This window comes from Varanus komodoensis, unplaced genomic scaffold (genome assembly GCF_004798865.1).
Source record: "Varanus komodoensis strain SLA01 unplaced genomic scaffold, ASM479886v1 scaffold15, whole genome shotgun sequence".
NCBI classification, from domain to species: Eukaryota; Metazoa; Chordata; class Lepidosauria; order Squamata; family Varanidae; genus Varanus; species Varanus komodoensis.
This window is the reverse complement of record NW_025335440.1, coordinates 7,111,431-7,132,878: the sequence shown is the minus strand read 5'-3', so window position 1 is coordinate 7,132,878 and position 21,448 is coordinate 7,111,431. Positions and strand designations below refer to the sequence as shown.

Below are 21,448 nucleotides of genomic sequence, written 5' to 3'. Positions count from 1 at the left end.
CTTTCTGGACCTTCTCCTTGTTGGCAAACACATCCTCGGCCTCTGCAACTACGAGGGGGGGGGAAATGACGTTGGAGAAGTCCTTCTTCCCCCCCATGGTGTCCCATTAACGACTGAACTGCAAACCAAGGCCCAGCAGGAGAGCAGCACAGAGCCACGCTCTAAGCACTGCCAAAAGTTGATTCTTCCCCCATCACAAGCTCCTTCACAGTAACCCACAAAGCTCACATGACAACACACCACAAGCCGTGGGCAGGACAGTGGCCAGGCACTGGCATTGATTGAGATATTTCCCTAGCAGGCCTGGGTCTCTGGGTCTTTAAAAGGCTTGCTTAACTTGGCATAAAAGTCTAGTTGCTTGACTGCATGGTAGAGCTTTAGCTAGCACTCCCCTGGCCTTGTCAGTCCACTTTCAGGGAACTAAGGAGGTTTCCTTTTTGATATGGAGATGCCACAACACACACACACTCTGCAAATCCGCAGCCTTGACCGCTCCTTATCAGAAATTGCTTCCTCAGGCAAAAGGCAGCAATGAGCTGATGCTTTGATATCAGATGGAGAAGGACCCTCGGCCATCCAGGCAGGAATAGTTCCTTCTAGCACACTGGACTTCATGATCGCTTAGCACCTGTGCAAATAGTGGAATCAGAGCTATTCCAGTAATCATATCTTTTAACTGGTGTTGATTCAAGGTGTTGATTATAACCTATAAAGCCCTAAACGGCTTGGGTCCTGGCTACCTGAACGAGCGCTTACATCCATATACGCCCGGCTGCCCCCTGAGATCTGCGGGAGAGGCCCTTCTCCGGGAACCCTCCATGAAAGAAATTAGGAGAGTAAGTACTCGGAGGAGGGCTTTCTTTGCGGTGGCGCCCAACCTATGGAATTCACTCCCCAAAGAGGTCCGCCTGGCACCCTCGTTACTGGTTTTTCGGCGCCAGGTAAAGACCTTTTTATTTAAACATCATTTTAATTGTTAAAATATATGATCTGGCCAAGGCAACTTCTTCTTCCTTCTCTTTTCTCCTCCTATATTATTTATTTACTTATTTCATACTGATAATTTTAATTTTATATTATTATGTTTGTAACTCAGTGTATTTTTTTGTATTTTTGTATTTAATGGTAATTTATTATGTTCAATTGTATTTCAATGTATTTTATTGTGTTGTAAGCCGCCCCGAGGCTTCGGCAAGGGGCGGCATAGAAATGTAATAATAATAATAATAATAATAATAATAATAATAATAATAATAACAACAACAACAACAACAACAACAACAACAACAACAACTGTGTAGAATGCTGTATGCATAGGCTGAATACCAGAAGTCTCTAATCTGCAAAAGCTAGCCACTACCTTCGTTCTCGGTTTCGGACTGTTTTCAAGGGGGATTCTCCTGCTTCTCTCTGCACCCAGCTGACTGGGATCCTGCCTTCCAGGGGTCCCCACTGTAAGAGGTTTGCTGCTAAATGTAATGGACGTCTAGTGAGCATTTGCCTATTATTGCAATAATAAATAATCCCCTTCTTGATAAACCTGACTCACTCTCTGGGAATTCCAAAAAACCCACCGCCCATGGCTGGGGCAACACAATCACTCTCTTTGCGTGATGTTGGAAAAGAGCCCTTTAGGACCCCTCGCGCTGACAGCAGGAGTGCTGGTGGCAGCCCTGGACAGTGGAAGATGGTTTCCAGGAAAATACCTTTGGGACTCGTTGCAAGGACGCTGAAGGTGAGCTTCTGGCCAGAGGCCTCGCAGGTGTACTCGCCCTCATCCCTCTTCTCCACCTGCTGTATCACCAGCCGCTGAGATTTGCCTTCCACTTCTACCTTGAATTTTTCCCCGGGAGAAATCGGTTTCCCATCTTTGAACCACTTCACGTCCATCTTGGCCTGGGCCACCTCGCAGCTGAGGGAGGCGTTCTCAGAAAGGACCGCCTTGATCTCTTTCTGGACCTTCTCCTTGTTGACAAACACATCCGCAGCTTCTGTGGCTACAGTGGTTCAGGTGTAGGACAGAGGAAAGAAGAGAAGAAGTTCCAATAAACCCACCTTCTCTTAAAAGCGATATAAGTTTTCCCATTAACTGTGCATTTGGTGTCTTTTTCCCAGGTGTGGAACTTGGCATTTGCCCCTACTGAATTTCATTCTGTTCTTTTCAACGCAGCACTCCAACCCATCAAATTCACTTTGACTCTTATTCTGTCTTCCAGAGTATTAGCTACCCCACCCAATTTTGTGTCCTCTGCAAATCTGAAATGCTTCCTCTGTGCTTCCTCATCCAAATCATTAATGAAAATGTTGAAGAGCACTGGGCCCAGGACTGGACTCTGCATGGTTGCTTCTCCCCAGTTTGAGAAGGTGCTGTTGATCAGCACTCTTCGATCCAGTTTATGGCCGACCATGGATCCAGCTGGTCATTGTTCCCTCCAGCCCCACTTTTAGCTAGTTTGCTAATCAGAAGATCCTGGAGCATTTCGTCAAAAGCTTTGCTGAACTCAAGTCAGATTCCGTCCACAGCATTCCCACAGTCCATCGGGGAGGTTACCCAATCAACAATGGAAATCAGTTAAAAATGAAACCAGATGAAAGAGTTATACTTCCTAGAAGACACTCCTTTAGATGAAGGACTGGCTACTCAAAGTCCAGCTGAAAGACAAGGCGGTCAAGCCGGCAGGGCCCTGAAACTTACTGACCAACAATTTCAACCCGGGCAGGAACTTTTGCAAGTCCTTTAGAATTCCTCTCCCATGAAAGTGAAACGTTTTGCATTTCTATTTGGAATAGTTATTATTTCTCCATTTGCATCTACACTGATAAATTACAGCAGGCGAATGTTAAGCCAAGCGCTGTCCTCTTCTTTGGGTGATGCATTTCCTCTAGTTTGACAATGGGTGTGTGGCCATCCTTTTTTCTGGTTCTACTCCCTTTGGAGTTTGACATTGCTCAATTTTAGCTCCTCCACTGGCTCCACCCCGGCACAACCCCTTCTTGATTTTTACCATGTGTCAAAGGCCCTTTTTGGGAGAAACATCGCCCACCCTTGTAACAGAGGCGGCCTCTTTTTGTGCCATGTGGAGTGAATCCTCTTCAGGACTGGGTTCGGATTCTGCACTGCAACTGCTTTAAGCAGAGCCGCTGGGCTGCCAAACGTAAAGCTTGCGGGTTTCTTGAGACCCTGTGGCACTCGGAGCCTGAACTTCCGCTCCGCTTCTGCACAGTCACTACGGAAGCACCTGCAGTGCAAAGCAGCAATGGCCCAAGGAAAGCAAAGGGCCAAACCACCACCAATTGCCACCAAATGCCTCAGCATCTCCCCTGTGAGGCGGGCCAAACTGGAGTTTGTGTATTGTGGGGCCCATAGCAGCAAGAGCGTCCCTGGGAAGGGAGGATGGAACAGGTCGTGCCAGCCAAGGAACAAAGCATCGTCAAGCACAGGTTAGGGTATTCAGGAAAATAAAGACACCTTTGGGAGTCTTTGCAGTGACTCTGAAGGTGAGTTTCTGGCCAGCAGCCTCGCAGGTGTACTCTCCCTCATCCTTCTTCTCCACCTGCTGTATCACCAGCCGGCGAGATCTGCCGTCCGCTTCGGCCTTGAATTTGTTAGTGGATGTGATTAGCTTCCCATCCTTGAACCACTTCACATCCGTGTTAGCCTGGACCACCTCACAGGCAAGCGCTGCCTTCTCCGACACAGCCACCTGGATCTCTTTCTGGACCTTCTCCTTGCTGGCAAACACCTCCTCTGGTTCTGGGTGGGAAGAAACCAAGAAACAACCGCAGCAGAGCTGATTTGGACCCTTGGCTAGGCAAAAAGCGCAGGATTGTCCTTCTGAGCCCGGCTAAATAGGCATGTATTTGTGCATGGCTTGGCTGCACGGGCCAATGTTTTATTTGGTTTCTGGTGCTGCAGTGAGGGATTTACTGAACTGTATTGCATTTGTAAATTTAAAGTGATAATCGTAACCTAATTCACGCAGTGTGGGCTTCACGTGGGTTTTTAGCTGCCTTCAGCCCCCTGCCAGGAAGACAGGGTGTGGCCGTGTGTGTGAGCACATACACACAACCACGTCATGGCTGCTCACATGCGTGTTGCAGTACAGTTGTTTGTAGTCGCGCTGCACCTTGTTTCAGTCGATCTTTTCCCCCTCCACGCCACCCTCGCGTTATGCTCACTGTCTGCCCTGCTCTGGATCAGAACATGTCAAAGAACTGCTTCCTGCAAGACCGTGAGGCTCACAGGGTGGGATAGAAATCAAATAAATTATAAATAATAAAATTTGGAATCAGATGGGATAGGATCAGGCCAGGAAAACAGGCGTGTAAAGAGTGCTTTCTCTCCTCAGTGACGATCTGCAACCTATCCCCACAAACACAGAAGTGGCAGGCCATTACTTTACATGTATATCTATTCCATTTATTTCATTCCACTGATATCCCACCCTCCAGGCTCCCAAGGCAGCTTGCGTAATCCTCTTCCTCTCCAGTGCATCCTGGCAACAACAACCCTGTGAGGAAGGGTCAGGCTGAGGGCCAGGGACTGCCCTGGAGTCTCCCAGAGAGAAGCTGGATTTCCCAAGCCCCAGTTCAGCACTCCATCCCATACACTCCACCTTTGAGGAACGTTCCTTTATGGGAAGGCATCATCTATTGAAAGGTCTCTCCAAACAAGTTTAAAGATGTTGGAAACTCCTAACTCCTATCCACTGATAGTCCTCCTCCTGGTATGACTGGGGCTCAGGAGATGCAGGTTTCAGACCCCTCTTCTATGAAGACCACAAGGGGGTCTACAGGACGCCAGAAAACCTGGCGAAATCTTGCGAGGGTTAAGTCCGTTGTGTGCTCCTGACCCTCTTCCAGAGTCCCTCTTTTGTAGGAGTCTTCTTCTGAGAGCGCAGAGAGAATTCAAACCCTCTTCATGGGTGTCCATGGTTCACCGCAGCTCCCCTAGTCACCCAAACCCCAAATTTTCATTTCACCATGGCTGCAATGGGCCCTTCCACCCATTGGGCCCTGCTGCCCTCAGCTCTCTAGCGACAGACACCTCGTGGCTTTCTTTATTCTGACTGGCTGGGCGACGTGGCCACACCGAGAAAAGGGGGGCTTGTGGCGCTGGTGTGGATTATCATGGGATAGAAATCTCTGTGAGGGCTAGAGAGCCTGGGAAGCGGGGTCCCAGCTCAGGGCCAATCTGAAGGAAGCTGTTAGGGTCCACAGGCCAAAAGAAGGGAAGGACAGAATTTGGCTCGCGGGGCTGCCAGGCGCGGTCAGGAGGATGGAGCAGTGATCACAGAAACCGCTGGATTGTCTGAATGGGAAGCCCAGGGACAAATTTGCCATGGAAACTGTGCAGGGATATTTGGCATTTCCCGAGAAACCAGCCTGGGTAACCAGTGGCAAAAGGCAGGATATACATTTATCGGGGAGGGGGGGATTTGTGCCCTCTTTCGGTGCCTCTTTTGGGGTGCTCTATTTCGATTGCCTTTCTTTCTGGGCAAATGGACTGGTTGATTTCAATTAAGCAGCACCACCTTCTACCTCTCCCAGAAACGCAGCTTCTGAGAGCAACTAGGCGTTATCCTGCCGAGTCCTCTGTATCATTCTGAATGCACTGCATCCCTGTCGCCACCAACAGCCCTGGCAAAATGGCACGCCTTTGCCCCGCCTTACCTTTGACCTCCACCTGGAACGTCAAGCTGTCGTTCATCGCCTCGCAGGTGTAGATTCCTTCGTCTTGTTTCACCGCACTCTTGACAATGAGCTTGCGCTGGGTGCCCTGAGAGGTGAAGGTCACTCGCTGGTCCGGCTTGATGTCCTTTTTGCCCTTCTTCCATATGACAGCCTCCGTTGCTGAGGCCACCTCGCACACCAGCTCAAACTTCTCTGAGAGCTGGACTGAAATTCCAGGAGCCGACTCATTGAGAAAGGTCGCTACTTCATCTGGAAAAGGAAGGTGGGGGGCACCGGAGTGGTGGGGGGGTGGGCACGAACAGAGAGAGGTTACAGCTGAATAGCTTTTGGCACAAGCTATTCTATGGAATGCGCTCCCCAGAGAGGTCCGCCTGGCACCGTCGTTATTTGTTTTTCGGCGCCAAGCGAAGACCTTTTTATTTAAGCGTCATTTTAATTGTTAACAGTATTTGCTTATTTATCTGGCCAGGGCAACTTCTTTTATATTGTTATTTATTTTATATTGTTATTTTATATTTTATATTGTTATTATTGTAATTTTTATTATGTTGTAAGCCGCCCCGAGGCTTCGGCGAATGGGGCGGCATATAAATGTTTTAATAAATAAAAATAAATAAATAAAATGATTTTCAAGACGAAATAACAAGCGGCATCAGAATGACGTTTCAGAATTGGAAGCAGAGTGAAAATAACAGCAGCAAAGCTGGGGTTGGACAACGTGCGTCTGGTGCAAATTCAAATGTGTTTGAGAACGGAGGGATAATGCTGCATAGAAAGGCTACGATACTCAGTCGGTCCCTTGGTCCATCTTGATACTGAGTGGAAGCCACTGGTAGGAATGTGCCAAACCTCCCCGGGATCTGGTCCTCACGTGCCCGTCAGGCTTCTTACAATGCTTGTCCCTCACCGAGAAAGAGAATCGAGCACGGAGGAAGTCAGCGAGCATTCACGGATGCCACTGGCATGCCTGTTAGCACTGGACTAATCGGTTGATTGAAATGTGCTGGACTGCAACTCCCATAATTCCCGGAGGCATGGAATCCAGTGCATCTGCAGGGTATCAGGTTAGGAAGCCTGACGGAGACCCAGTTCAGATGCAGCCTTCTCAGTTTAATCAACCAAGTTTTTTAAAACTTGGAAGAAACTTGATGTGTGTTGTCCCCCTTCAGCACATCGCTGGGTTGTTTAAGCCAGTTTCCCACTCCCTCTGAACCAGGAAGCTGTAGTTTAACCTCAGTTTCCTAATAGTAAGAAAGGCCAGAATATGCATGGTTTTTAGCAGGCTTTGAAACTCAGTTCTGCACTGCTCTCACCTCCACATTAGGAGAACCGCCTGAGAGTGTGAACTGTTTGGCAAGGGACCAGGCTGTCCTGCACGCTGGAGGATTCCCTTTTGCAGGAGGCTGGACAAGCAATGCCGTCACTGAAGGCTTCTCCAACCCAGCAAGGATGGACTCGGTTGCCCCAAGTTTCCTCGCCACTCAAAGATCACCCCACCCCAAAAAATAGTCCCAAAGGATGCACATAAGAAAATACCTTTCAAACTGATTGTGGCGGTGCTTTCAATGTTATTGGCGACAAATTTCACCTCTGCCCCTTTGAAAGCGCTTGTGACCCGCTTGACGGTGAGGCCGTGGCTCGTTTTTGTCCTGGTAATGATGTATTTGTCGCTGTTCTGTAATGCTTTTCCATTGATGAACCACGAGCCGAGACACGTGGTAGTCAGGTCAATAGTAAAAGTTGCATCCCTGCCAGGGACCACTTCGACACTTCTCAGAGGGTTTTTCACGGCCAGAACGGGTTCTATGGGATATAAGAAGGAAACACAAAAGTTAAAAATACCCAGATCTTCAATGGAAAATAAAGGAAACCCAACTCAGATCTTGCCAAATCTTTAAATTGTTGAGTGCTTTGGGAGTACCTGTATGGGTTCATTCCAATATTCCTAATCTTTAAATATCCCAAATGCCACTGCTTCTTATTAAGGTTTAATCAGTCCCCTCCTTCCCTAAAAGCAATGGCCATTTCTGCTTAAACATTTTCTGGATCATGGATGTCCAGCGAACTCGACCCTCCAGGCCATGAAGCCAAGAAAGGGCGTAACTACGTTGGACAGCACGCTGTGAATGAGATCATGAAGATGCGGCCAATGCAGTTCTCACGAGTCTAGTGTCTAATAAATATGAACAACAGTTCATCATGCCACAGAGTTAAAAAAAAGAACAATTTTGAGCAACACTGACTTTAAAAAACAGAAAAGACCCAACCTCTCTTGCTAGTCAAAGAGAAGTTTTGGGACATGGTTCATCCCACGTTGGTTCTCCTCACTCTTCTTCACTTCCTCGTGTCTTCGTCTGCTTTCTCCTCTTCTTCCTTTCTCTTTTGTTCATTCTGCACTTCCCAGACTCACCCTCTCCACTTCCTCTCCCTCTCCAGGAACCACCAAACCAACTTTCCCTCTTTTGCTCTTCCCCAACTTTCTGCAGGGGAGTTAAGATCTTGCCCCGGGCAAATTCCCCCGGGTGGCCTTCTACCCTCGTGGGCCTCTGCGAGTTTACCTGGCGGCATGAGGTAACCAACGGGCCACCATTTAAATCCCGCACAAGGTCTCCCAAATAGCACTGCCATGGCATCGCTGGCTGCATGCCCCTCCTTTCTTCTCCCAGCTTTATGACATGGCTGGGAAAGGCCAAATGAATCCTCAGATAAAAAGATATGCTTTTCGTGTCCTTCAATACACAAACGGGCAGCAGCACCCTTGCTGTTCTCCACTCCAGGGAAGAGAACTTTTCTCCCAGCTCACACACCTGAGAAAAGCAGGCAGCCCGGAGGCTCCATTATTCATGCATTTTCTCGCAGAATATGGCAAGCTGTGTCCAGTTAGCTCACCTGTCCAGCCAGCTCACCAGCTGCTGGGAGCAGAGCCGAATAGGTTCTCCTGCCTGATGCTAACATCTCTCCCTGAATGTCAAAATCCAGTATGATTTGTTATTATTCATATCGCTCTACTGTTTGCCTTGGCATTAATCGCCAATCACCCATATTCCTGTAACCTGATGTTATCTTTACACCGTTCTGTTTGTTCCTGTGTTGTTCCTTGCCCTTTCTTCCACCATCATCGCCCTTGCTACTGTGTATGTGACCACAACCTATAAAATGTTCTGCGCATGCTCAAGGAACATGTAGTCCGTTGGCACACCGGCTACACAGCAGCAGTGGTTTAGTTTTGCCCCTGTCAGAGGAGTTCTGGGGTGACGTCATCAATAAACTGCTGCAGTTCAAGTGCAGCGTCTTCCGTGAGGATCCAAGCCTACATTCTCCTGTTCTGCAATTCCAGCATCTCCCGACATCGTTAAAAGGAGTCCCTACTGCTCTGTGGCGGGAGGCAAGGTCAGTGAAACCTCCGTGCAAGGACCGTGGCTCAGGGGGCGAGGAAGGGAGTCTGCCCACAGCATGCTAAGGGGGAACAGGGAAGACAAGTGCTGCGGAAAGAGGGCATCACACGCTGACCCACACACAACAAGGCCTGTTACAGCCATTGCTCTCTGTTTCGCTTATGCCTACTTGCTGTGCCACCAGCTCCCCGGAGAGCTTGATGGAGGTCCTGAATTATAGCAGAACTTTCCATTCTTGCTCGATCAAATCTGTGTTCGTTTTATTATTAAGCTTGTGGGCATGTCGCGAGCAGAGCCGGCTGGAGCCGGGGGACAGACTAGATGGCCTGGGAGGTCCCGTCTGACTCGCTCTGTTTCTCTGTTCTACTGCACTTATTGTCCCTCAGGAGTCTCTAAGCGGTTTACAACACAAGCATAGATGAAACAGTACAACAATAAAATATGCAAAACCAGCACAACAATAACAGCAATATAAGAGCTGAGAGTTAAAGCATGGTGAATTAAAACTATAAAAGCATATACAATCCTTTAAAAAAAAACAAACTGGATGCACTAAAAATCAATTATCAAAATGGAGCCCCGGTTTGCCTGGCATCCAGAATACGGAGATGAAGGTGCCAGGCCCAGTCCTCACGGGAGGCTATTCCACAGGTGGGGCCCAGCCACCGCGAAGGCCGCAAAGAGCCGCCTCGCCTCCTTGGGGTGCCTCTTCCAGGAGGGCTCCAACCTGGTCTTAGGGGTTGGGCAGGTGCATATGGGAGCAGGAATTCTGGTCCCAAGCTGCTCAGGGCCTTGTCTGCTGAGACAAGCACCTTAAACTGGCCCAGGAGCTTAACTGGCAACCCATGAAATTAGTCAAGCATTGGGATGATGTGGGTGTGCTTGCGCCAGCAGTTGCGCTGCATGGTTCTGTACCAGCAGACGCTTCTGGAGCATCTTTCAGGGCAGCCCCACATAAAGCGGGGAGGTCACCAATCAAGAGGATGCCCAGGCCCTTCTGACTCGCTCTGTTGCTCCGTTTCAAGCATGGGTGACTGCGGCCAGGCGCTGTCTGTCCAGGTAGAGCCGGGGCCGATAAATCAACCGCAGCTGAAAGAAGGCGCTCCTGGCCACCAAGCCTACCTGAGACTCAAGGAGTTTTGGTGCAGGAGCACCCCAAGCTTCGGACCCTGTCCTTCAGGGGCAGCGGGACCCCATCCAGGACAGGTTGAAAGCCCCCACATCTGGGCAGGCAGACCATCCACCAGCAGCACCCCCATCTCATCTGGACTGAGCCTCAATTTACTGGCCCTCATCCAGTCCATGACTGAGCTCAAGCAGTGATTCAGGATGGAAACTCACCTGGGTTTGATCAGAACGAGATGTAAAGGTGGGTGCTATCCGATTACTGATGGCACCTCGTGCCCTGGCCTCTGAATGACCTTTCCCAGCAATTTCATGTAGAGGTTGAAAAGCATGGGGAACAGTATAGAGCCCTGTGGAACCCCATGCTGTAACTGCCATGGGGCAGAGCAACTGACCCCCAGCACCACCTTCTGGACACAGTGAACCAGAGAGGAGTGGAGCCACTGCAAAGCAGTGCCCCAATTCCCAACGCAGCCAACCTGCCCAGAAGGACACCATGTTCAATGGTGTCGAAATCTGCTGAGAGGTCCAGGAGAACCAAAAGAATCACACTCCAGCTGTCCCTCTCCCGGCAAAGCTCATCCCACAGGGAGACCAAGGCCATCTGTCCCACACCCTGGCCCAAGGCACAAATGCAACAGACCTAGATAATCTGTTTCATCCACAAGTACCTGGAGCTGCTTGGCCACCACCCCCTCAAGCACCTGGCCCAAAAGGGTGTGTATGGTTGGCAATGGCCCCTGGGTCCAGCTTGGGCTTTTTCCGGCATGGTCTTCTCACAGCCTTCTTCAAGGGGGCTGGGACCACTTCCTTTCCACGGCTTCTTCAGCCCAGGCATGAACCCCCTTGCTAGATTTCTTAACAAGCCATGATGGGTGAGAGTAATCTCAAAGATAGCAGGCGTTTGGTCACTCTGGACTCACCAAGGTGCAGGGTTCCTGGGAACTCAAGGTAGTCACTTTGGCCATAGCTGTTGACCGCAGATACTCGGAACTGGTAGTCAGCCTCTTCTGTGAGGGTGTCTAACGTGAACTCAGTTTCAGGAACAAGAGCTTCGTGACACCTCAACCAGGTGAACCCGGTCAGTTTCTTGCGTTCCACTAGGTACCCATCAATGGGGATGGGACGTTCCATCTTAGGAGGGGACCAGGCTAACGTCACTGAGGTTTCTGTTTTATTTTTCACTACCGGATCAACTGGGGGATGAGATGGGGGCTTCTTTGGTGCTAGATAGGATGAGAAAGTGGAAAGACACACTCAGTCTGAAAAAGCACCCTGAAAGATACTGAATTTAAAATTATTTGTATCCTAGTTTCTTTTCTTTAAAGAGAAATTCCAAGGAATTAACACCACCGTAAAAGAGCATTAATTAATTAATTTACTTTACTCTTACTTTTGGTTTAACCACAACAGAGAAACGGAAGCAGAGCATAAAACAAGGCAAACTAGATACGATAGTGCAAAGAATCCAGTTTAGACTGCACAGGATGGCTATCAAAATAATTTGGACAGCAGCCCGCTACTTTCAACGAACCAAATTTCGCCACTCCCCTTCCTTCTTGCTGGGACATTGAACAAAGACTGTGCCGGGCAAGATCGGGCTGTGATGGGCCCCCAAACTTGGTGAGCAAGAGCCAATGTGGACTAGTGGTTAGAGCGCAGGACTGAGTCTAGACTGCTCCTTCTGGCAGCCTCCAGAGGAACAGCTGGATCGCGAATTCTTTTTCCTTGTGTCTGGTTCGTTGGCAAAGAATGAAGACAAGTTCAAGCGGTGGATGACCTGGAGCCATGGATGCGACACGGCGAGGAGGTCAGGAAGGCCTTGGCGGTGGCTGAGCAGCTCAGCCAGTTTAGCCCCAGGGGGCCTAGAAAGCCATGCTTGCAGCACCGTGGGGAAGGCTCCGCCACACGGTGCGACCTGTTCCACTGCAATGGACATCATCGAGTGGCCATACGTTTTTTATTATTTTATGTTACATTTCTATACTGCCCATAGCTGAAGCTCTCTGGGCGGTTCACATCATTCTAAGTCACCCATCCAGATTCCAACCAGGCCTGATGCTGCTTCGCTTCCAAGATTAGACAGGATCACACACTTACAGAGAATAGTCCTCTATTTGATGGGCAGCAAAGGACCAGCCTCTGCATTGAAGGAGTCCTGAATTCTCAGGAAATCCAGCCTCCGTCCAATTTAAAGAAGGAAGATCTCAGCCTCGAGGTCTCTCATTGAGTTAAACAGCAGACTGGGCAAGATCTCTGGTCCCCACAGTCCTCAACCAAGAGCTTTTATTTAAGTTAGAATCCTAATATTAAAGCTTGCATCTATACACAAATTAGCATGTGCAGAGCTTATACAAATCTGTGTCTTCTTTTTTGTGATGCATTTTCTCTTCCTTGGTGAGTCATAACTGGCCACCTGGAGAGCATGAAGCTAGAGGGCAGCTTCTATACCAATCCAAGAAATAATAAAAACATAAATAGCTGCCAGCCCCTTTTACATGGCTGCTTAAGCATTTGGATCCACAGCCACGTGCCCCAAAAATATGGCTACAAACGAGGGGGCAGGATTGTAGGAGTGGCTCCTGGGAAAACTACCCAGGTTGCACCAGCAAATGGGCCCTGAGGGATTTCCAAGAAGCTCCCAAGGCAGTTCTGTCATTGAGCAATCAAACTCAGTAGGACCCCAAAATTAAAAATCGGGAAACTTGGCCTGGTGTGTCCTCCTTTCCCTAGCTACCCACAAATATATCTCAGTGACACAAGATACAGTACCCTTCCCCCTCCCCTCTCCACGAGGTTGAAGCATGCCTGCCAATGTAACGTCCAGCTCAGGTTCAGCGCCTCGACTAAATACTGAAATGAGATCCTGGGGCCCAGCCCTTGACACACTGAGCTGAGCAGCATTTCTCCAGTGGCTCCCTTCTCCCTTACTGGATTCCCGGGTGCAAGCTCGTTTTATTCTGAATGACAGGGCTATTGCATAAGCGGCCACAGCACTGGCCATATTCGTACGTCATGCTAAGCCACCTGCAGATTAGCCAGCCTGGGCGGTTTGCCTGCAGGACGATCCAGCGTGTGTCCAACACACTCTTGGACCCACCATGGGTGGCCTGTCCCACTTCTTCTCCCACAGTCCTCCACCCAGTAGCCCAGGGAATCTGGTGGCTAAGACCACCTTGTTGCCCTTGACACAAGCCCCCTTTCCTCACGGTTGCCTTTCCTCTTTTTTCTCCTCTTTTCGGTCTTCCATGTGACGGCCTTGAAAGGGCCCAGCCTCACCACCAAACTCAAAGGGAGACCAAGAGACTTTCATTGTACGTTTCAAAGCCAAGAGACTTTGGCCTTGGCGCTTTCAAGGCCAAGAGACTTTCATTGTACACTTGCCCTGCCTCAGTCATGGAATTTGGGAATGGGCAAAAATGTTTTCTTTCATTTGAAAACCGCCTGTATTTTCCCACTCCTTCTTCCAATTCTTTTCATGCCACAAAAAGTCAGCCACCTGCTATGTCGTGCCAGCGCTTGCTTTTAACCACAGTCCTAAACGGCCTGTCTGTGCATGCCACTAAGCCACAGCGCGGTTTGTTGAAACCTGGCTTGTCGTCGACCCCAGTCCATGTCACAGCAGGCATACCTTGAGTTACTGAACCACAATTTGTGGGGATGTGTACCCACAAATGGAGAAGAGAAGGATCACGGGGGCCACCTCGAGCTCTTTGGCAGAAAACACACGATACAAACATAACAAATGAAAAGATAGCATTCCACATTCTTGCCGTGGCCTGAAAACAGGAGCAAATCAACATGCATGCATAGCGCCTTACACAGTGGAAGAAGAAAATGCAGCTCACCAGAGACAGTAAACTGGGTGGATGTTCTGCACTCGTCTGCCACAAATACGATCTCTCCTGAGTCCTCCATTTTACAGTCACGGATTATCATGTTGTACTCCTTGCCAGAAGACGTGATGGAAATTCTGCTGTTGGGCTTCAGCTCTTCCTTATTCTTCAGCCACCGGAAGTTCTGACACTTCTTTTCCAGTTCCACGCAGAATATTGCTGTATCCGTGATGCTTACCGCAGTCTTCCTGGGGAGTTTCTTGATAATATTCCCTTGGGGGAGGTGGGAGAGATTTAAAAAAAACAAAACCCAGCATTAATGACAAATACAAGAGACTAGAAAATCTAAAATTGTTTGCATCACTTCAGCTAAAAAATCTGTGCTGCATTTATGTACATGATGCACAAACAAATTTGCAATTTTGATCTGAGTATTCACAGTTTAAAAAATATATGGCAGAGGTCAACCCATGCAGACTGATCTCTCCTGAAAAGTGCATATTTAGGCTTGATATGGATTGTGCCCAGATTAGCTCGTTCTATCTATCTATCTATCTATCTATCTATCTATCTATCTATTTCCCTTTTGTGCCACATTTTATCTATGCATAAAAGAGTTACTTCTTCTGCCATGGTAGCCAGTGGCCCTGGTGTGCGGGCCACAGACATGCAGGTCCCAGAAGTAGCGCACAGACTCAGTTCTTCTCAAGATGTTCCAGGTTGTCCAATCTGTTGGCCAAGACCTGGCTGGGCTTCCCATTCTTGACATCCTTCCGTATGCTGAAGAACCAGCTGGGGGATCTTGCACTGGCGTGGGTTGTCCGTGTCGGTGACGGATTTTCTTCACCTCATCTTCCAGTGTTCTGGGGAGTTCTTGGTCAAGGCGACGTCTGTCCACACCCTTGACATCACGGAAGGCAACGGCTTTCTTGCGTTGTCCGTCAGTGTTGATGTTGAAAACCCGTAGGGTGTGATCTCTCTGGCACCATCCGGGCACTGAGCCAGTCCTTCTACATGCTTACGTTGAGTAGTGACACAACCCTATTTTCAAACATGCCAAGCACAACCATCTTTGCAGGGAAGAAATCCAGCAGGTCCAGATTCGTCACCTCCCTAGCTAGAGAGAAACTGAGGCCCAGGGAGCAGAACTTCTTCTTGGCTGTCGTGCATGAAGCCCCGACAGAGGCAGTGACTCACGAGGAGGACTTGCACTTGACACCCAGTGCCCAAGAGCCAACCCCACAACACAGCATAGGGGCAGATGTGCCAGCAGCTGCGCCTCCCTCTGACTCTCAGCCCGTAGAGCAAACGCCTGAACCCTCATCAAAGCCAGAGAGTCCTGAGAGGGAGCTGCAAGTCCTCCTCGTGAGTCTCTGCCTCTGTCGGGGCTTCATGCACAACATTGGCCCAATAAGAGGAGGGCGTCCTGTCCGTTTCACCCCAAAGGAAGACCTCCCTGCCCGATGAGCCCCACACAGCCCTCCCTGTGGCAGATGGTGGCAGATTCCATGAATTGGGGCGGGGGGGTGGCACCCTGGAGCAAGGCACATGCCGTGGGTTGCTAAGGGAAGGGGCATGTAATGCATTACCTGGGCAGAGTACTACCAACTGGGCCCTTTCTCTCCTTTGAACAGGCTCAGCAAGGAGCATAATCAACAGTAAGTCTAACATTACAGAAATTGCTTTGGGAGACCTCACATGACCCTTGTCTGGAACACGTATAACAGTGGCAAGTTCCTTCTGGCTGGCAGAACAGGCTGTCCATTACTGCCCACTGAGGTGCAGCTTGAAGCTACAAAAGCAGCCTCCAGATGTGCTGAATTACAGGTCCCATCATCCCCAGCCACTTGGCCCTGAAACCATCAGGTTGGGGGCGGCAGGTCTGCAGACCCTGGAATCCCAGTGCATGACCTGAAGGCACATGAGCTAGCCACTGTGCTGAGCTGATCCGTTTTGGGTTTGGTCAGCATTGGAGGGGAACCACATGTAGCTTCCTTGAATATTACAATGGAAGAAAAATGGATATAGATGCAATAAAGAACTAAGGCTGGAATTCCAAAAGCTTGCAGGAGGAAGGAGATACACAAGCACTCTCCAAGAACCTGTAAGTTTGTCAGCCAAAGGAGGACAGGCTCTCTTCTCGATCATCGCAGAGTGCAGGACGCCGTATAACAGGCTAGAGTGACAGGAAGCCAGAGACTGGCTGAACATCAGGAAGAACTCCCTGACCGTTGGAGCAGTATGACAATGGAACCCATGACCCATGGAGGTCATTGGCTCTCCCACACTAGAGGCATCCAAGAGGCAGCTGGACAGACGCCTGAGAGGGATGGTTTACCTGGAGTCCTGCGGTGAGCAGGGGGTTGGACCTAATGACCTTCCCGGCACCTTCCAACTCTACGATTGCATGATTCTCAGGCCCAGTGGTGGTCTCAGCAGGTTCCACACCCTACACCAATCCACTTCCTCTCCAGACTCCCCTCAAAATGTCCAGTGCCAGGATCGCACCACAGAGTTCCCCACACCTTTCTCCTCCAGAGCACCATGAATTCCCAGCTGTGCTCCTCAAGAAGTGAGCCTTTCCAGCTGTTCGTGCAGCAAGGCCAGGAATCTCTTCCTCCTCCCATAGGGCACCTGCCCAGGTCCTCCTCGTACACCACCCGCATGCATCCTGTTACCGACACCTACTGTGCCGAGGGCAGTGACATCCGGGATGGCCAACTTACCCCAGTTGCAAAGAGGAGGAAGCAGCAGAGCCTTTAGGGTCCCTGGGTGTTCCCAGGGGCCTCGGGGGCAAGAAAGAAGAGACCCTGGGCCACAGCTCCTGCTCAGCCAGTCCTGAGCTTTCATAATTGATTTGGTTTCTCATCCCCAGCAGGGTCAGTGCAAAGCATTTTGCTGCCTGAGGGTGGAGGAAACGGAGCCCACTGGGATCATCCCATGAAGCTGAAGGGTGGAAGATTCAGGACAGATGAAGGAAGCTTCTTCACTGAGCACGTGGCTGAATTATGGAGATTGCAAGCACGTGGAATCATGGACCCACAGCTCAGGAGAGTGCCAAGGGGCCAAGGAGGTCACTGGGGCCAGCCCCCTGCTCATGAGTGCCACCCAACTGGATGGCTTAACTGGAACCGGATACATGCACGGATGATAAGGCCATCCATGAGGGCCACTCGTCATGACGGATCACGCTACCTCCAATACCGGAAGCCATCTGGCGAACATGAGCAGGTCGATGCTACTGCATTCATGTTAGACTTCAAAGTTTCCCACAAGGGGCTGATTGGCCACTGTATGGACCCAATGATGGACCAGACTGACTTCCGGCTCACCACGGTTCGTCTAGCATCCTTGTGGCAAGATGCAGCCCTTCCCTGTTCCATGGACAGAGGCAAGCTGGACGGGCAGTTGAATTTTACTTCCGTGCTGGTGGAGGGACAGCATCCTCCATGCCACTTGGGAGAGCTTATGAAGGGCAGGGCAGGCCAGGCCAAGTGGTGCACACGACTCCATTTTGCAACAGAGAGGAATCACGGGGTGTGGAGACGGATGAATGGCAAGCACATTATTTACTCTGCTCTCCCTCATGACGGCTGGCACTGGCCCCCACAGGTCTCTGCCTGCATCGGACCCAGCTGTGAAAGGTTTGTTTTACCCTTGGAAATATTTCTTGGCCACCTTCCTGGGCAGAAGCCCTCCCAGAACAGGGTATAAAAAATAAAATTATGCTAACAGTCTGGTCAGAAAGGCACATTTCTCTTTTGATGTCTTATGTAGTATCTCACCACTTTCTGAATTTTAAGTGAATGTTGAGTGGTTGAAAAGAGTGGTTGGGATCTTAGAGGATACAACACATAATTGCAGCGACCAGACTAGTTATAGCAAGTAAGTGGAAATCGATATTAGTTTTCATTTGGAAAAAGGGAAATTATGCACAATAAAATATTGGAATAAATTAGGAACACTAAAACGAGTGTGCCAGACAAGAAGCCAAAGACTATGCAGGCAAAATCCATTCCAGACATCTGAACCCAGAGGACTATGGAAATCCTGTGCAGATCCCCTTGGATGGCCAATTTCAACTGTCTAAATTTGGCACTGCAGAGGTGGAAGGTGCCTGGGGCAACACCAGGGTGCCTCGCATCCTGGCTAAACCAGGCTCCTCTTCTCTCCATTCCCCAGAACACACCCAGAAGCCCATCTCCAAAGTGACCTCGGAAAAGCACCCAGAACTGTCCATTCTGTGCTGGCTGTGAGTCTGGGGAGAGGAACTGGAGCTCTGATTCCCAGTGCAAGCTTGGAATGATTTCCCTACCTTGTGGCTTGGGATCCAAGCAACCCTATGTCCAGAGGATGCTGTCATAGGATTGCTTGGTCAGTTACAATAGCTAGGGGTGTCCCTCTGGAGTTTGTCATCGGACACACTTCAGGGTCTGTATTGTCTCTAACACACTGGGGCATGCCAACCCACTGGCACGGGGAGCCCCAGATCCTACCCCTCCCAAACCACTGCAGTCCAATTCCTATCATGCTTCCCACAGTTTGCCTTAAAGCAATTCCACCAGTGCAGCAGCTTATGCATAGATTGAATTAACTATGGACTGACCTTGCAATGGGAAAGCAAAACTTCGCCCCCACTTACTTGCTAATTGGAAGACAGGCAAAATTCCTTCCCAGACCCAAGCACCTGTGGCTACCTCGGATCCACTGGAAGATCTGCATCACCAGGTGTGAACGGGTGGGGAAGTCACGAAGGCCCTATTTCATCCCGTGGGGGCTTTCTTTATGGGCCTCAGGCAGAGCGGAGCAGAGACGGACTGCAGCTGGTTCCACCCTGGCTGGTCTCCCACCTGCTGAGCCGCCTGGCCTTCCAAACAGCTCAGGGCCATTGGGCCACAGGGACACACAGCTGGCTGCAGCTGCCGGACCTGCCTTCTCTTTGCGCTGCCTCTTTCCTTTCCTGCCACCGGGACTCGTGCTTGCGCAAAACAGTGACTTACAAGTCACATCATGAAATCGCAATAACGAAACCACCGCAAACCATACCACCAAAACTGATGTTATTGCCACAATGAACCTCCGCCTTTTAGAAGCAGCCATTGGGTTTTGCTCCTCATACGGGCTTCAATTATGGTGCTTCTGCTCTGAGAATTTATTATTTTATTTATTTATTAAAACATTTTTATGCCGCCCCATTCGCCGAAGCCTCAGGGAGGCTTACAACAATTAGTTAAATAATTATAATTAAAAATATAAACATTAAAATAAAATACATACAATATAAAATAAGCCGCCCTGGCCAGAATCCACTGTGTGTGTTAGATCTGCGCTGCCAGGTAGGTCTTTCCTATCGAATCATGCAAACCGTCCATGCATTTCTTTATTTATCACATTTGCACCATGCCCCTTCGCCAAAAAGTCTCCCAGCACAGCTTTTCGCCCACGGCCAACGGCCCTGACCGCCAGTTCTCCCTGGGATCACGCGTGCTGTCAGGAATGAGCTTGCACGGGGGAGAGAGGGGTGGGCGAACGTCGTTTCCACTTACCTTGGACACTCAGCTCGGCAATGGTTCTGCTGCCTTCTTTCATTTCACAGATGTAGACGGCGTCGTCATCCATGGTGACATTCTGGATGGTGAGCTTCCGCTGTGTCCCTGTTTCTTCAATGTTGTACTTCTTGCTCTGTTGGAGTTTTGTCTCTTCTTTGAACCAGGTGGTCTCCGTGCTGGCAACAGGAACCTCACACTGGAAAGTCGCTGACTCCTTCTCCCGGACTTCCAGATCTCTGAGTTTCTCCTTGAAAGGTATTCTCGGTTCTTGGGAAGAGGAAGGAAAAACAGCTGCTTTGACATCTCAGGCAGAGCATGGAATCACGGATTACTCTAATGGGGGTTGCACAAGCACAGTGAAATCATACGGCGTGCGTGGCCTGATTGGAAGAACTCATGCAGTGGTATTCGGGTGCTGCAGTGGCCCTAGGAAACAAAACCGGTGTGGTGTGGTGTGGTGGTCAAGAGAATGGGACTGGGACTCTGGAGATCTGGGTTCAAGTCCCCACTCAGCCATGGAGCCAACTGGGTGACTTTGGGCCAGGTACACACTCTCAGCCCAGCCTACCTCACAGGGCTGTTGTTGTGGGGATAAGATGGAAAGCAGGAGGAGGAGGAGAATGTATGCCACTTTCCGTTCTTTTTTAACAATAAAAAGTGTGATAGAACTCTAATAAATAAATAATCAACCAGCATGAGCCATATTGGCTGGACATGATAAAGACGCACGAAGAGTCCTGCTGGGCAAGACCAGGATTCCCCTCACCTGGCATTCCGTTCACAGAGCGGCCCAAACGGGAAACTCACATGTGGAGCATGAGCGCAACAGCACTTGGTCACCCATGCTCCCCATCCACTGGCGTGGCTCTCACCACATCTTGTGGAAGTGAACTCTATAGCTCAACCACGCCCTACAGAAAGAAGGGCTTCCTTTTTTCTGCTCTAGATTTCTCTTCATCCAGTTCTATGAGATGACTGCTCTGCGGTCGAGTAGCATGAGAGAGGAAGAAAAATGTCCCCTTATCCACTTTCTCCACATCTTATTTATTTATTTAGTACGCCTCTATCATGTCTCCATAGAACTCGCCTTTTTCCTAAGCAAACCCAGATGTTGTAGCCTTCTTGCTCTAGCCCTTTGAGTTCTCTGCGCTTTTCCCAACTCTATGGTGCTTTTGCACCGTAGCTTTGTTATAAGGGCAATATGACACTGGCAACATCATTTTTAATTCCCTTCCTAAGGACACCCAGCCTGGGATCGGTCTTTTCTCATAGCAGCAGGTTGGGATCTTGAAGTTACCTGCTTGCGGTTAACACCTGGTAACCCACCGAACAAGATGCCTACACCTGTTCCTTGGCTGCAGTCTCCCTCACCAGGGCAAGATGTCCTGTGCTCCAACTCAAATGCAGTATGATTCTGTCCTTATTTCTAAATGGTGGGACCTGCATTCCAGTCGGTCTTGAGGAGACTGAGCTGGGGGACGGTTGCCATATCGGAGGGCTCTGCTTGCATTCTCAGTCTCAGCTGGCAGCCCCGTCTCCTCCAAGCAGCTTCTCCCCAGATGTCCTGACCCTGAGCGCTTGAAGGTCAGGTACCAGCTGTGCCACTCCCTGTACTTCCAGCGGGGTCGCCAGCGGGCAGCGGTCTATAAATTGCATGGTGACAAGCCACCTGTTGGAAACGGCACGCGGGGCTTATGGCATGACGCATGGCGTTCCCTCATCCTTTCCTTCGCTTGGACTATTTTGACTACTCAAACAATCAGCCACGTTAGAGACAGAGATGCTGCCTTTCAAATTAAGAGCTCAGTCGGCACTTTCCAAAACACGATCACTCTTCACCCCATCGGAT

At 49.7% G+C, this 21,448-nt stretch overlaps 1 protein-coding gene across 1 annotated transcript in view; it reads right to left on the bottom strand.

The window, feature by feature from the left end:
- Nucleotides 1-21,448, bottom strand: part of LOC123020800 (obscurin-like) — a 192,030-nt gene that overhangs the window by 157,624 nt on the left and 12,958 nt on the right. Inside the window, exons 3-10 of the mRNA XM_044424979.1 lie at nt 19,597-19,866; nt 14,063-14,323; nt 11,138-11,440; nt 7,231-7,497; nt 5,674-5,943; nt 3,470-3,754; nt 1,550-1,997; nt 1,361-1,466 (exon numbers count right to left, since the gene is read on the bottom strand). Coding sequence (XP_044280914.1) covers nt 1,361-1,466; nt 1,550-1,997; nt 3,470-3,754; nt 5,674-5,943; nt 7,231-7,497; nt 11,138-11,440; nt 14,063-14,323; nt 19,597-19,866 — 2,210 coding nt within the window. The remainder of the gene's footprint in view (nt 1-1,360; nt 1,467-1,549; nt 1,998-3,469; nt 3,755-5,673; nt 5,944-7,230; nt 7,498-11,137; nt 11,441-14,062; nt 14,324-19,596; nt 19,867-21,448) is intronic.